General features: G+C 36.3%; 1 protein-coding gene across 1 annotated transcript in view; it reads right to left on the reverse strand.

Annotated features, from left to right (window-relative positions):
• Positions 1-2007: 2007 nt before the first annotated feature.
• Positions 2008-17033, reverse strand: part of LOC119657030 (GILT-like protein 1) — a 31929-nt gene continuing 16903 nt past the window's right edge. The window contains exons 3-5 of the mRNA XM_038063783.1: positions 6877-7011; positions 6454-6813; positions 2008-2526 (exon numbers count right to left, since the gene is read on the reverse strand). Coding sequence (XP_037919711.1) covers positions 2356-2526; positions 6454-6813; positions 6877-7011 — 666 coding nt within the window. The 3' untranslated portion in view covers positions 2008-2355. The remainder of the gene's footprint in view (positions 2527-6453; positions 6814-6876; positions 7012-17033) is intronic.

Genomic DNA, 17033 nt, shown 5'->3' on the forward strand with positions numbered 1-17033 from the left:
AGATAGTAACGTATAATAGCCCAGTTCATTCATTCGACTTCCAAATTTCTTCACAAAAACTGGTAGTACGAGAGCCATTAAAATTCGCTAATTGATTATCCGAAAGCGAGAAGCAGTGAATGTGGAAAACATATCCCAGGAAAGGTACTATTTTCATTAAAGGAGGCTATACAAGAAGACAGTGGAAAATAATTCAGAATCCTGATAAAGAAAGCGAAAATCGTAAGGCAGTATCAATTCATGTTACTGAAACATATATTGAGGTTCAACTGCAGGCATTTCTCGACCTTAAAATATCGCATTTATTCATGAACTTCACTGAACTAATTGACAATTTTTCAATCGAGGACCGAGAAAGTTTGGAATACATTTTGAAATGGGAGTATAACAATGGCAGTATAAATAAACATTTTAGAATATCACCGATAGTGGCACGAACATATTTCCAAACTAATAACACCAGCCTCACGAAAACGATTTATTTATCAAAAGGAAGATATATCCTATATCAAAAGTCAAGTTAAAAATTGACAGATATAATAGTGTAGTGTAAAACTCACATTTGTATTTTTCTTGGAATATTTAGTCGAAAAATGTAGTTGATTTTCCAGAACTCCACTGCTTTCTTGAATAGTGTATATGTATATATTAATTTTCAGCACTTTCAATCAATTGCTTAAAGTATAAATGGAAGTTAAAAGGGGACCCTCTTATTAAAAATGGAAAACAATATTCTGAAAGGTGATGTAAAACAGATGCCATGGTTTGTTTCCATTAACCCGTTAAGGCAAGCGTCATAACTGTTGCTGAAAAAAAGTTCAAGAGTGGAACAAATCCAACATTGATTCTAAAATAGCACCGCGGATGCCCATAGTAAGTAAGAAATTAAATTGGCGAATGATTCCAATAGCAGTTGTGGTAAATCGAAATACAGAATCACGTATATGCGACACCATAATCATCAAAGGATCTCCAAAATATGTTTATTATTTTATCATAAGATGATATCATATGAATCGTTCCTTCTTTCCTCCTTATACTGATTACTTTTCTGCGAAATAGCTTCAGTTTTTTGAAAAATTATCAATTCGAAAAAATATTTATTTGTAATGCTTACCTATTTCAACATTTTTATTTCAACATGAGAAACATTTGTTTTTTTGAAAATGGTTGCACTTGCGTATGCACCAGCTTAAAGGTAGGAGGGTTAATCACTCTAAGTCCTGCAAACATTTTGCGATTTCGACTAGTTTCTCGATTAGATTTTACTACATTGCCGCTCCTCTGTATTCCATTCTCTTAAACGCGTAATATTCCCAAAAATACATGAATATTCTCTTCCATGTTCTTGTGGAGATTGTCTTCAAAATTATTATCAATTTCTTTAATGTAGAAATTCAGTCATGTAATGATAACACAAAGTTTAAATAAATGTAAATGTATGCAATGCCTATATCCAAAACAGAGCAATAAACGATATCGACAAGTTTAGAAACGGAAGTTAAAATCTACTATTATATGTTGCAGATATGTTAATAAATTCAAATACTGCCGAAAAAATCCTAAATACTATGTTGGTACTGTTTCTCATTTTGCGTAAATTTGGCCTAGTAAGAACTTACTTCTTGCCTTCCGAAGAGTCTATTCCTTGTTATTTTCATGAGACAGACATCCGATCCAAAGAGCAACAAACAAAAGATTTGCATTTTCAATCGAAATTCCCATCAAGCAACCCCTCATCAAGTCCACATTGTTCCAATATTATTTCTTGCGATTACTTACAAGAATCGGTAGGTACCCCAACAACGGGTGTCCTTGTGCGAGGAATTGTAAAAATCGAAGTAGTGATTTGGATTTGCATCGCATAGGATAACAGATTTATTACGCTTGTAGGTAGCTGTGTTATGTTTCGATTTCTTTTCTCAGGTATTCACCTAAGCAGTCTAACCAACCAGTTTCCTACATTTAATATTCAGGCAGAAAATTAGTAAAAATTACTTAATTTTAAAGTTTTTTTATTTGTAACTGAAAAATTTATACAGAAAAGTACATGTTCATAATGCCTTACTTGCAAAATTTGTATATTTAGGTTTGTTCTAGCCAACCACGACTTGAAAGAAAACAAACATTTTTCTAAACCTAGCATGTATCCTTTAATACTTGCTTACTTGTAAGTCCTCCAATACTTTAAATTTACAAACTTACTTAAATGTTCTGTATTAGCTGCGGATAAAACCTTATCAATAAGAAAATTTTCAACAGCATCAAGCCAATTTGAGGTTTCTCATACTAATATTAAACTAATGTAATTAAAAAAGGACGGTTGAACGTGGTAAGATTAAAATTCTTTACCATCTAAAGAATTCGCGCGGCAGAATAAGCAGCTCCCAACACTAACGACACGGCAGCTGTGGTTCCGGCACCTCCGTTTGCAACACAGAGTTGTGGCTTGGGAATACTGAAGAATGTGCAGATGACCGAGCGGAAATTGGTCAAAGCCATGGCTTGAACTTCCTTATCGAATTGCTGTAAATGAAAATATTAATTTTAAATCACTTCTTCTTCTTAAACTGCTGTTATAATTTAAATAGTAAGTAAAGCTCAGCCAAGACATAGTCTAAGGCCACAAAGTTAGACCATCCGTTATAATGACTCCAGTCGAAAACCTAAAGTTTGCTAGAGGACAGAGAGTAGTTTTTTTCAATTTCAATTAGCAACACCTAAAACATGCTACTACTTTCTTCGGGGGTTCACGGTTCATCTGGGTCTGAAGGAACACGTAGATGACACTTTCAAGAAAACTAAGCAGACTACAATGGTCATAAAAAACTCGAGTATTATCTGAAACCTGCACCGAAAATAAAGTTCTGACTTTTAAAGTATTCTGGGACAATTTGTTGAATATGCATCATTGCCAACAATCGATATACCCTAGTATATTCTAGTAGGACATAAGAAGTACTTTTCTAGTCGAACTGGTTTTGTTTTTGTTATTCCTTTAGCGACGAAAATGTTGCGTTAGACTAGTGGAATGACACGCACATCCCAAATGATCCGCGATCGATATAGGGTTGCACCAATCTTGGAAAAATTGCGAGGGAGGCGTCTTTGATGGTATGGTCCCATAATTCGCGATAACGAGAATTCACTCGCCAAGACTGGTCTGAACATTGCAAGCGATAGTAAGCGACTAAATGGCCAGCCGAAACAACGGTGGCTTGATACGCTGAAAGGAGATCAGAAAGCTTCGCGATTGCATCTAGGTAAGGCTTTTGATGAAACAAAATGGCGCAAATGATCGCTGAAGAAAAAGAAGAAAATGCTTTTGGCTTTTCCGTTCAGTCTAGCCATAATATACTGGCGTAGTCTAAAAAAAACCCTATACGCTGGAGTGATAAGCCCTTTACTTGTCGTTCTGTTCTGCCGTTTAAATCATCATTACGCTCACCAAGCCCTTCATGAATATTCAACAGCAGCAGCAAAATGTCCCACGTTTTGCGCCACTTGTAGAAAATGATTTCCGTCTCCTCAGTTTCAAAATCTTAATATAGATTTATACTAATATTTCCATTTTCACCAGCTATAAACACACTTTATGCATTTTCTGTTATAAAATTATGCTTCTCGGAAAATTTAAGCATATTATGCAACCCCTGCGGACCATGTGAATGCAGAAAAAGTTTGCATACTTCACTGTCCTTTTAAAGTCGTCCCCATACATATTTTTAAAATGAGACCAAAAACTTTTATGTTGAGCTTTTCCCAAAGTTAATAATAGTATGACCCTATAATGTTCAGTGATTAGATGCAAACCCCCCCCCCCCCCCTCCCCCCCTACGTTCACAACAGAAGTCTTATCCACTTCTTTCCGAACTATTGAAAAGATTATCGCGGAAAAGAGATAATTCGGTGGTGAAAAAAGGGAAAATTTGCGAATTTGACAGGACACCTGTAACTAGTGGGAAATTAGCAAAAGGATAGAAGAATAAAAGTCAATTTACGAGGAATGTTTCGGTATAGGCGTTGAATGTTTTATTTCTTGGCTTTGATGAATATTTACTCCACGAACCTTCACTGTATGTATCCCTTCTTTGACACTGAAAAAGGAACCTGACAGGCACTTAAGGTTAGCAGAGTAAATATTAACCAAAGCAAAGGAGTGAAACACCCAAACTATACCTTTTCAATAGACGCCTAACCTGGAGAAGGCTTATTGATGCTAAGCAGTTGCCAATGATGATAAAGACCAAAAACTATTCCTGACTAATGAACAGAGAGTCAAAACCCAAACTGAATTGTGAGGTTTTCTTTTACATAGTAAAATACAGCTACTTTCGTCTTACAACATTCAGCAATGAGAAAGCGCTTGTATCTTAAATAATGACCTTCATCAACGTGGACAACCGAAAATGTTAAATACAATAACAGGGGCACCGTGGTACATTAACTCCTCTCTAACACCATTTTGCCGCAATATGATAACCTATGCAGTTCTATATTACACTAATATACGGCAAAGCATGAATATGGAAGCTAGGGGTATTGACTCTCCAAATAGTATTAATTCACAGACTTCGAACTCACCCGCAATTGTAAGCAATCAAGTCGCGGTTGAAGCGTAGATTTTGAAAGATTCAGCCCGTAGGCACGCAAGCAGTCTAATATTCCTCGGCGACAGCTGAGAAAGGCACTGCAAAGAAGACGGAGTCCCTTGGTAATGAGGGCATAAGCGTTGATCCACCACGAGGTTTGGCAATATCCAGAGAAATCGGACGCAATCGAGGGGGATCTTTCAATTGGTGGCATGGTTAACAAAGTTGCCCAAAGAACCGGCACCTTTCTACTAATGGTAAGATTAACAAAGTCACAGGATGTGCTATAAGACCCACTGATTTGATCTAATAATATCAATGGTACTGGATCAGTAATGGGGACTAGGATCTTCTGCGATCCAAGATCCACAAACCAAAAGTCTATGTCAGCAGTCATGCTGAAACAACTCTATGCTAAGGATCTAGCTGTGGCCATCTTACAATATACAAACTAATGGCAAGAGAAAAAATTGCCTCTGTGTATGTCCAACATATTTGTTGGGAAATTAGCAAATACAGTTCTAAAAGGAAGAAGCTCCTTTGGCAGTCCGAACATCAATTGCAAACTCTAAAACACACACTTTCAGAAAGCTTTTAAAGGGACTGCCCTATTACTCGGGCGAAATGTAGTGGAAGAGGCGCCTGATGGAATTGAGAATTACAAAAATCAACCAAATCAATCAATTACAATCAACCGCAGCAGCTTCCGAAAGCCGCCTGTAAAAGGAAAAAAAATAAAAACTGGTTAGACTTCAGGAACTCTCAGTGTGAATAAAACAGACTTGTAAGAACTTTGATTCGAGACTCCTTTAGACAAGTCTATAAGGAACTGGAAAGTTACAGAGAAGTTTCAAGGCTATACATGGCCCTTGAAAAGAACGATTCGGGCAGGCTGGACTCTCTTCGAGAATCAATCAATCAATGGCTTAATCAAATCATTAATTCCTATACTAACGTAAAGATGACTATGTGTCAAAGTAGGTGGTGATCACTACCTGGTAATAAAAACAACAATAGGCTGCTCTCTAGCAAGACTTTTATGCAGTATGATGATCGGCTTACTGTTATGCGAACTGCAAGAACTGTCAACACAAGCCCAATTATCTGCGAATAACATGGATATACTAGCTTTTAATCGTAACTCCAGAACAGTTGGTGCTTCAGACATGGGCTTTCAGTAAATCCAAATGAAAGATCCAAACGTTGGTATTATTTATAAAAAGGATGAAACTGAAAGGTCTTTCCCAATAAAGATGAGTGGAATAACGCATGAAATTTCCATTAAATTGAAATATTTAAAAGTTGTTATAGACAAAACATACATGTATATGCAAAGATGAAACGACCTCTCATAGTTTATGAGTAACGCAGGCAAACTTTTACGTCAATATGCGGGCTTAGTCCTCATTTGACAATGGATATACATTGCTATTAGTAGACTGATACTCGCTTATGCAGCCGTAATGTGATGAGTTATGTCAAGTTGTCACTGCAAGAGGTATTATCTCGGCTTTTTCTATCTATAACTGGCTGAACTTAGATTTGCTGAAGGTCGAGATTTGTAAACTCAAGACAAAAAACAAAATTAGAGACCTATTTCCATCATCTAGACAAAAATATGCGAAAATCTTCTGTTCTTAGTTATTTCCGGAAATATCACTCCGACCGTTGGAGAGGATCAGAGTCTAGAAATAGTGTTGAAAGATTTTCCGACTCCGTGTTAAGCGCTTCGAACAGGTTCAATTAATAAAACATGAACAAAAAAACTTTCAGGGAAATAGAAGTGGACATCTCTAAATGCCTATCCATTTGCTATAAAAGCCGAAAAATATAATAATACAGTTTTCACATAAATACTCACATGATTGAAAGTAACAGTAGGTACACTTTGCAATTCTGGTTGGAAAGCCTTCGTCAATTCACCATTTTGCTTCAACAAGTTGCTACCCTCTGTTGAATTAGCGCATTGAGCAATAACTTCCCAATTGTTGATATGGTTTTCGTGGGCACATCTTTCGCCTGGATAAATGTTGTCTGGGAAGTTTTTGCCGGATTTCATCAAACAATTAATGAATTCTAAAATGAGACTTTCGCGTGTGTATTGATTTTCATAGGAATTGCTTTGAATATGTTGAATGGCGCATGATTGAACTTTGTTGCCATAACATTCATTTGGTCCATGATGACATTCAAATTCAACGTCGCTTCCTCTCGTTTCGAACTGAAATGGAAGAAGTGATGATTAGAAATGAACTTTTAATTCAAATCACATTAGAGTGGGTACTTTAGATTTTCCAAATGGAATCCATTTAACTTCTACACGATCGGCTAGCCCTTGCTTGAGTTGTGGATATAGTTGTTGAGTAATGAATGCTTGACTGTCAGGACAAAGCGACTCATAGTAAACGGTCACAGGAATCTGAAATACGAAGAAATACACATAAAATGAGGAAAAGATACTCAAGTTTTTATTTTCTATTATTTAAAAATGGATGCTGTTGGTATATATATTCACTTGTGATTCATAGACTCCGAAACCGTTCAACCGATCGCCATGAAAATTGATGCATATACATATTTTTTTCAGGGAGAAGATTTATGCACTATATAAGTTGTCATAACTCGTCCGTAGATTCCGCTGCAGTATATCAATCTCTACACCGTTCACCCGATAATCATGAAAATTGGGGTATATATTTGATTTTTAACGAAAAAAATGTTGATGCTGGCCACATTCCTGTAAGCTGCCCCTAGATAAGTCAACTTATACACCTTTCGACCAGTTTTCATGATAAATAATGACTATGATTGGTGAAATATTAAATTCTGAAAATTATCGAAAATGCTACCCAGAAAATTGAATATTAGCAATCAAGCTGATATACACAGCAGCATAACTGCCAGCCAGTAGAGCTACTGACATATCTGAGGAACGAGACTCACGAGTGGGAACAGAACGAATTAGAGTCTCTACTTATGAGGTGCTGAAATATGGAAAAAATAAGACCCATACCGAAAATATAACCGATCAGAGCTTAGGACTGCGGAAACATCTCAACAACATGGGGTACTAATTACAAATTTCCGGGCAAGAGCATCTAATTGCCGCGCTAATTTCCGAAAAACACGATATACGACTTGCCTGCAATGTATTGTTCCACTGGTCAATTTGTCGACATATTACTGGAGCTACTCAGGAATCTAAACAGTTTTTACGGTATATTCGGAAATTGAATGAATACTTTCAAATAGCATCGTTTAGAGAGGCGAACATTACAAAATTTCACACCGATGTTCAAGCTGCAAGGTGATGAAGGTCTACGGGTTTTACCCTGAATGCCTGTAATATAGGTTTAATCCCAAGGTCCTCTTCAGACACGGATTGATTTAAAAACCACAATCAGATTCCCGGCAAGATACACACAGCGGTACTGGTTTCTACAGAGTGCATGAGAAACCTATCTAATACCTCTGCCTTAACTAGGCGCAACTTGACACTAGAGCCCACAAGAAGCTCTACTCGCGATATGAGCAGAACCACATTGAAACTCTCACAAGGTAACCAACCTTCATGAATTATTTCGGTAAGCCCCCTTAGATGAGTCCCATTGCAGATTCGATTCTAATCGCCCTCTTCGAGTACTATGTGCAAGGGTAAGTGTACCATCTGATTTGTATACTACTTCCAGTACACCAAGAAAATTCTCAGTTTTCTACAAATACCCCTAGGCAGGACACCGTTCAACTAGTAGATTACAAGATGTTATGTTTTTTAGTCAGACCGAAAAGAATATTTGACACTCACCGAAAATCTTATAGAAATTTATATAGTTAATAATACACATCTATTTTTTTTTTTCAAAATATTATATTTGTGAATATCTGATCTTTAGCAGCTTCGCAAATTCGAAGATAAAGTGCAAACTTCCCTTGTTCTCTCAGAATCAATTTCAGTTTTTACCAATTTTCGTGAACTTTCGGTATGATAAAGTCGTTCAGCATATTTGCAAGGGTGAATAATAATGACGGCTTCCAACACAAATTTGATCTGAAGAAATTTTCGAATTCCGCAAAATTCATCCATATTCCTTTTCCAAAGTTCACTTCTGTTTAAAAAGGATAAATAGTTTTTGTTGATAATGAATATTAATCGCAGAGATAATAAAATTCCATGGAATTCTGTTCATGCGGGTCATAAATATGAATATCAAAGAAGTTTTTTTGATAGCAGTTTCCTGAATTCTTAGATAATTTTACCCCACATATTCTGAGATTTTCAATTCCACCCAGTTCTGTATGACGCAATTATAATTTGTTTAATTTGTTTTTTCTTTAGGCAAAAAAAACATTTGCAAAGTCTCCTTTTCAAAGATCACAACTTTTTGCCAAATACACATTTTTTTGGATTTAATGATGTTTGAAGAAAAAAACTAAAAAAGTTGCCAACTACGAACGAAGACAAGAGTTAATACGAAATCCGCAGAACTTTAGAAAAAGTAAACAAACTGGTTGGAAACTTTCTGATAAAGAAAGAAACTAAAGTAGTGGTCTAATACCTGGTCGACCCCATCGAAAACTGTTTTGGATAGGAAAATTACAACCAGCCAATTTAGCTCAACTGAAATAAATTATGGCATTGCATATTTTAAGTAGTGTCTGTGGAAACCATTGTTTCAAAGAAATACTTCGAATGTCTTCAGGAACTGTCGTTTTGATCAAAGATGCACAGATCACTTTTATTGAAGGACCTACATGACCCTAACGTTTACCAGCAAAAAAGCAACGGAGGCAACGTAATGATTGCATACTTTTTCACTATAAACATAGCCCGGGAGGGGCATAGAATTAAAAACATAATAAATTGTACCAAATCAGATTGATGTAAACTTGTAATATTATTCAACAAATTAGAAGTTAGTGTCTTATTTCGCCCCTCAGTCGCATCAAGAACCGAAAGTCCTTAGATAGATACAACCACAAGAACGCTTGTACTATATCCGCTTTGTAACTTATTTTCATTTTATTTCTTTCTTTCGACTTGAATAAATTGTTCGCTTTCTCTTAGGTTCCATGGATATTTCGTAGGATGAACAGCACATTTGTAAATTGCTGAAAAGAAGGTGCGGTGGTAAGCCCAAACGGCATGGCGCCCTTTGCAATGATATTGTTTTTAAATTGTTTATATGGTCATATCTTACCTGCCAACAAACATGGTGTAAGCAATAAGTTGTAAGACTGATTGCATAATTTATTACTCAAAACCTTAATGGAACCGTTGTGCGGTGATCCTTCAAAGCTTCAAAGTCGCCGGTAATAGTGTATCCAAGGTAAAACTGGACAGGGCCATAAGAAAAGTCAGTAGCCGGCAGGCGGCGCGAAATTTTTGGCTGCATATTAATGAAGGCAACATTAAATAATTGGTGGCATTGTGAGCACAGAAAAGAGAGGGACAATAACATGAATTAGTATTGGCCTGCCAACTGACAACAATAAACAACAGATCCTATTCCGTTCGAAGGGTCTAACCATAGGTCAATGCTTTTGCCAGTCCTAATATATTTTACGGAGATTTGGGTTTCTAGCAAGAAAAATTGCGAACTCATTGCAACGTTTCAGAAAAGAATCCTCAGACGAACTTTTGACACCCTACAGGAAGATAGATGATTAAGAACCCTATATGACGACCAAGGAAGCAGGTCGTTTCAACGAGAGCATTTCAACGTATCGAGGCGAGCAATGTTTCAACGCCAGAACATTTCGACGCTTCGTCCAAAGGATATTTCGTTGATATTTAACTTATAAGCAATCAATGTTCACTGTTTGTGGAAAGCAGTGTTTCTAACGATTAAATTATTTGAAATAACTAAGACTTGCTGCTAAGACGACCTATTAGACCTATTAGATGAAGGGAAGAAGTGGTTCTCCCGAGCTTAATAAATATCAAATACATTTTATTGGTTTTGTAAAATAAAAATCGCCAAAACAAGTGAAAGTTTTTTTAACAGCATCATCAGTTCCTGGAGAATAAAATTGGAATTTTTTTGGGTTGAAGTCATAATGGTTTACTCTGACACCTAAGACAGGTGTCGGTTTGCATTTTAATTGGATACTATACAATACTCAACGATGTTGAGCTTACAAGCAAATGATTACCACTACTCAAACGGCTGAGCAAAAAAGCATCGAAGAAGCAAAGATAAAGATTCGTAGTACTATTGCAGTAATCAAATGTGTGTATCTTACTCTCATTCACCCAGGAAGACGTAGGCTTTAACGTACCCAAGGAGCCCCAGCCACACGCACTAAGTTTTAACAGCAGATTGAGCCCTTTTTCCAGCGCCTACCACAGAGCAATCGCATTTCAGTAATATATGATACATAAAACTGCTCATGAATGGTATCCGAATTCCAACGCACCGCCCACGTGTGGGTCGATGCTATGAAAACATGTTTTTATTGCGATTCGTGTAAGTATAATACCTTCCTAGCACGAAATGACGCCCACACAGGTACCTTCATTCTTCTCAAAAACCATTATAAATTCAAAAAGGATGCCATCAGTCAATTTGCAGGCCAGTTCCGCAACAACAGATCTAGTTAAACTCAAAAGCATTAGCTAATTGTTGATAGTATCCATCTATCTATGTAAATAAAATAAAACCTACTACCTCATAAATTGGGCCAGAGACTTAAAAATCCAAGTACTTTATCCTTGGTTGCGACTTTAACTCATAACACTCCTCCTGAGGCAAGACGTCAAACAATCAAAACAAGAAATACTATTCAGAAAATATCCGTCGATAGCGAGGACTTATCAGATTCTGCTTTAATGCTCACAAGTCGGTCAATAATTGACTACTTTTCGCTGTCTGAAAAAAGCAAATACAAATGTTCCTACCAATCAATAAGCTAGCGGGCAAGCGCAATTTCCACGGTTTCATTCTAACTAAAAACAGAGAGCACATCTGTAACGATGCAAGGAAGACCCAATTTCCTGTGAAATCATCCAGCCTTAGGTCAATACACCCACATTTGAAAGGATCAAATATATTGATGAAGAGATTCTCCGAGCCAAGAGAAATATCTAAGATCATATTAGAAAACAAGTGAAATGAAAAAAGAAGGATCTTGTGTTTTTGATAACGATTTTTTAATTTAAACAACTACAAAATTTCGGAAATCAGTTGTTCTCTTCCTCAGCGTTTATTTCCTTTTTGAAAGGGAACCGAAAATCTGTTTTTTTTTTAACAATTTGAGATTCGGTTCAAACCTAGGAAATCATAGTTCCCAACACTAAAACCAGGAACTCAGTCACTGAATTGTAATTTAATATATTATCACGAAAGATTAGGCTCATAACAAACTTCTTCGAGGCATTCCTTCGTCAGCGCGGAAAAAGAATTTTCCGGCTTCTTATTAGTAACCACAGAAGTACCACAAGGATCTATTTGAACTGAAACCTTACAGCATCTCCATGGCTATCTTTGATATCAAGGCAACTTGACTTAATAATATATATAATCTTTTAGGTTCCATACCAAAATGGTAGCCAAAGCCAGTGATGTATTAGCTTAAGTACTGAGAAAGAGAGTAAGTAGCTTTCGAAATACGTATTTACTAACTATTAAAATATATTGTAGTAGGAGCAAGCTACCTAGTTTTATTTTTATTTAGAAGAACTACAAGCATCGGAACGATAACTATTTTCAGTGATGTATTGTAAAACTCTCGGCACCCTCTCGAAGATATAAAAATTAACGAGACCAAAACCAATTATGCTGTTTGTGAAGGAAATCTAGATAATTGGGGTCTAATCAATCCACAAGAAAGCTAAAAGCTTAACAGTAGTATTTCTAAATAATTGAAAAGACTTACTCCTTTCTTCGAAGGAAGGTGGGCTCGAAAACCAAAATCCGTAAATCACATGCTCAACAAATGTCAAATATGAATCAGGGGTTATGATGCTGCACCGGGTGATCCTATAATTGGAGGACTAGAGCCCTTGTCTTGAGTGAAATTCAATTTGTTTCATTTAAGGAGTTGTGAATTTATTATTAAATTATCGCGCAATAGTCTAACAAGAACCTATGAAATATGCTGTAGCACTTCATTTCGGTGCAAGAGGATGCCAGTATTAGTATTCATTGTGATTATTATATTAATTTAACACAGGTTCTTATTCTCACGACCTCTCGAGCAAACCCCATTCCCAATGGCGAAGTTTGAATCTTGGCAGTGAATAGGTCACACATTGAGAAAACACGAAAATCCCCTAGCAAGGTATGCCATACAGTGTAACCACTATCCCAGAATCACTGATGGTCGCTACCCTAGAGCTATATGTAAGTGCAAGCTTCTCGGAAAAAACTAAGCAGTCAACACTTCTCTCCAAGGCCAGGTTTCTGCTGGCCAAACTCTGTCTCTTATAGATTTAGAATCTATTGCGTTCAAAAATATAATATATAAATTATATTTTTTGTCTTGTTGATTATTACACCTAATAATTCAAAGCCCACAGAAATTGGTCCAAATTCACAAGTTTCCAAGTCATGATGCTAACACTCAACTCACGTAACTAGTAAATAATTGTAGTAGCTATTAAAAGACTATCCCTAATTGCAAAATAGCACAACTAAATCTGCAGAATGACTTTGCAACAATTTTTCAAAAGAATGTTTATTAAATTCATCACGCCGATTGATATCGTAACATATACGACGGTCACTTGTGTCAACTTATTTTGCTGAATATTCATGTGCTTTGCTGCATGCATGCAACTGCAATGAAGCGTAATCAAATTACTATGCTTAACACATCCATCATACGCGTATTACCATTGAAACGAAGTATTTTCCCCAGGTCACTATATGGAAGGTCTATAATATATTGCAGACCACCAACATTCGATCAACAACTCCACAATTTTATAGTGTCGAAAAATGTATCTTGAAAAATTATATAATTTTGTAATTTACATATGTAGATCAGAAAATGTATATGCAATATTTCTTTGACTTCAATTAAATAAATGAATAATTGCAGTATTGCCTATATTCACTTATTTATACATTTCCATCCTAAACGGAAACGAAATACCTACCACACAGGCAAATTTTGGTTAAATATCTACATAGCAGATGTATTTAAATGCAGAACATCAGTTTCAATTTCTATTTTAATTATTACTTCATTCACGGCCATCTACACAGAATTGAGCTATCTATTAACCCCCAGATCGTAACAGAAATAAAATCTAATTTTTCTTTTAACTCACAAGAATGGCTTCTCGCAGTGGAAAATATGATTCTGAAGGAAAACGCCTCTTCAGATATTCTCTCAACCCTCCATACCGACATAGAATTATTAATTAGCCGGTATTCCTAGTTTTTATTGCTGCATCGACTGAGTCGTTAGTCACGAGCATTCCATAAATGTGATTCGATTAATTATATTATGTTTGAACTTTAAATACGTTTAACGGAATGGATATATGTGTCGGAATTCATTGGGACCATCATCACAAGCAATTGCTATGTATGGCAATTGCGTGACCTTTGAGGTTTCATTTCTTTTGAATTATTCATGCTTATATCGCACTACATATGGGGATAGTGAGATATAATTTTCTTTCCGTGCTTGATCACTTGATAACTATCTATCTAAGCCATGTACGATGATAAACTTAATTGGTGACGATGAAAGGGCGTAATATACCCGTATATGAGGTTTATTGAATTTCATTCATTCATTATATGAATGGACGTATCTGATTTTCATTGCAGCTTTCACTGAACCGTGGAAAATAAAAAAATCTTGTTTAAAATAGGTAAAACAATTAAAAATAAGTTTAGATGGAACATTAATGAATTTTAATCTCAGCTGTTAATACTTTCTTCAGTAAAGGTTGAATATTCATCCCGATTCCCGGAAGGGGTAAGGAGTTTCTGAAGAAGGCAGGTGAGGTACCCCTTTTCAACCCCGATGAAAACTCGTGGCGGTTACCCCAGCCCCTTAACAAATGATGAGAGACGTTGCAGAGAGTGAACAAGAGAAAGGGAAGGTCGCTTCTCTCTAACCCCGTTAAAAAGTTACAATACTCGTTTAAATGGGGTGGCCGCCACCAGTTAGCATCGGTTTTGAAGAGGAGGCGACTCCCTCTTCGCTTCCATAAACTTTTCACTCCTCTCGGAGAGGGGTTGAAAATACTACCTTTACCCCATCTTCTTAAATTAGCTAAACAGCCTTTCTTGAATCGAACGTTTAAAAGGATGTATAACAGTTAGTACATAGGAGCAATGATTACTAAATTGAAACCGATAACAAAAATAAGAAAATAAAAGAAGTTCAATGCATCTAGAATAACATATTTTTAAACCAAAAATGTATGTCATTAACCTCTCAAGCTGTCGTCAGAATGCTTAGGCCACAATGGAATGTCCAGACATATATAATTAAACTATTATTTAGTTTTAATTAGTAGTAAATTGTAATATGTGTAGTCTTTCTGTAACACGGATAGTAAATGATCAAAGTATGTTCAAGTACAGAATCCTACAAATGTCCGAAAAATACTTTGTTGAATGTTCTGCTAACACCTTTCCACGTGGCATGCTGTCATTGGTAAACACTCACCAAGGGAACATTGACTTCATTGTGGAATGCTGTGTTATGTTAAGCATTTTTGATTTGATTTGATTTTGGACATTTCTAAATAGGTAACATTCATAGTATAGCTTTTGGATAATTCTCTAGCTAGTGTCCACACGGAAGGTGATAGGACATTATACGTAGGGTAATGTACAAAGTGAAAAGGTGTCAGATTCGGGGCTAGTTTCAGCCAATTCGCAGCACCCCAATGAAAGTAGCTATCCCTACGCTCCTTAATTGTTGATCAAAAGGACTCACATATACAGGCAGACTCTTCTCCTATCCTCTACAATGGGGGCGTAAATACAGGATGCTATCTAGATCCTATATATGTCTTCAATGTTATGGTTAAGTTCATTGGAGTTGCGGTTGTAGTCGCGTTTTCTAAAAAGGTCACCTTGTACTCAACACAGTAGAAGTTTTAATATGTTTCGGTTTCAGCAGTAATATTAGGGACCCAGATCCTTTATAAAATGAAGCCTCAGTCAATTCTCTCTTAGTGTCACTATAGTGCTCCCGACATCTATCCTGGTCCCAAAAAATGGCTGTCAGTTGGATTATCTATCGTAGAGCTTGTTGGACATAAAACGGATACTTAGCACCCGTCCTGCTTTACAATGACTCCCACACTATTCACGGCATAAATTGAATAAATGCCTGAATGCCCTATATGAGCGAGCATTCTAATTAACTAATACATTAACAACGAACATCTTCGCCCTTGTGGTCAAAAAACGTGGAAAGTAGGAACGATATCATTACTTTGTCCAAGCTACCCTGCAAAGAAAAACTTCAGTGCCATCGAAGTATCCATCTCAACAACTAAATCAAAACTCAAAATTTATTGCAAATAACTTGAAAGGAAACTACTGCATAGAGGGGATTACCTCAATCCATCATCAATTGCTATTCTTCTACCCTTGGGTATTGGCATTGGAATGTTGTCAACTTAATTAATTAGAGGATTCCTTTCCATATATTTTGCCAAAGTAAATTAGAAAAGCCATCATAAGCCATCTTCAGTTAAAATTTAGCAATAAGCTATTCTTCGTGGTGGCAATTCAATTACGGAAGTTGTTGAAAATGCTCAAAGAGGTAGGAACAATTTGAGGTACTTGTTCCGCTCTATAAGCGCCTCCTGTTAACAAAGGCTACGAATAAATCATATCATATAAAAAAACTGGTATTCTTTTCAGTAAGAGAATGTTATCAAATTTCTGGTGACAAATATAGGTACAGAGCCCACGTCCAAATAAATTCCTCTTGTAAGGCTTAACAAACACAAAGACCAAAGAACGAAAACAAAGAAGAGAGACAAGTTAGACACTAGAATTTCAGAAACCGCACGAGTCTCGTTATCGCAACCATCAAAAACGGCACTATGTCAAATTTCAGTAATTAGTATATATTAGTATATAAATTAAGAAAATTTGTTTAAAAAGTTCTTGGGATGAGAGTGACACGAAACCAATTTTCGGGCTTTGTCAGATTAAGTTTAATCAATTTCCTTAAAGGTTTAAACTTCTATCACTCTAATTTTAACCTCCACTCAAAAACAGTACTACGATTCAGGAGAGAGGCAGCATCAATGACGAATATGGCATCCGAAGTAAAAATTGGTAGCAACTTGACTAAAGGCTTTCGAATTTAGATAACCTTAAAATAAGACGATATGCTAATAGTTATGTTTCTGCAACTTAGTTTAGAATACGGTTACTTCAAGAACACTGCCACTACATGAGTGGACTCAAATAGTAACCTTCGGAGACGTCAGTCTAATCGTGGGAATGATTC

Source organism: Hermetia illucens, chromosome 5, assembly GCF_905115235.1.
Source record: "Hermetia illucens chromosome 5, iHerIll2.2.curated.20191125, whole genome shotgun sequence".
Lineage (NCBI taxonomy): Eukaryota > Metazoa > Arthropoda > Insecta > Diptera > Stratiomyidae > Hermetia > Hermetia illucens.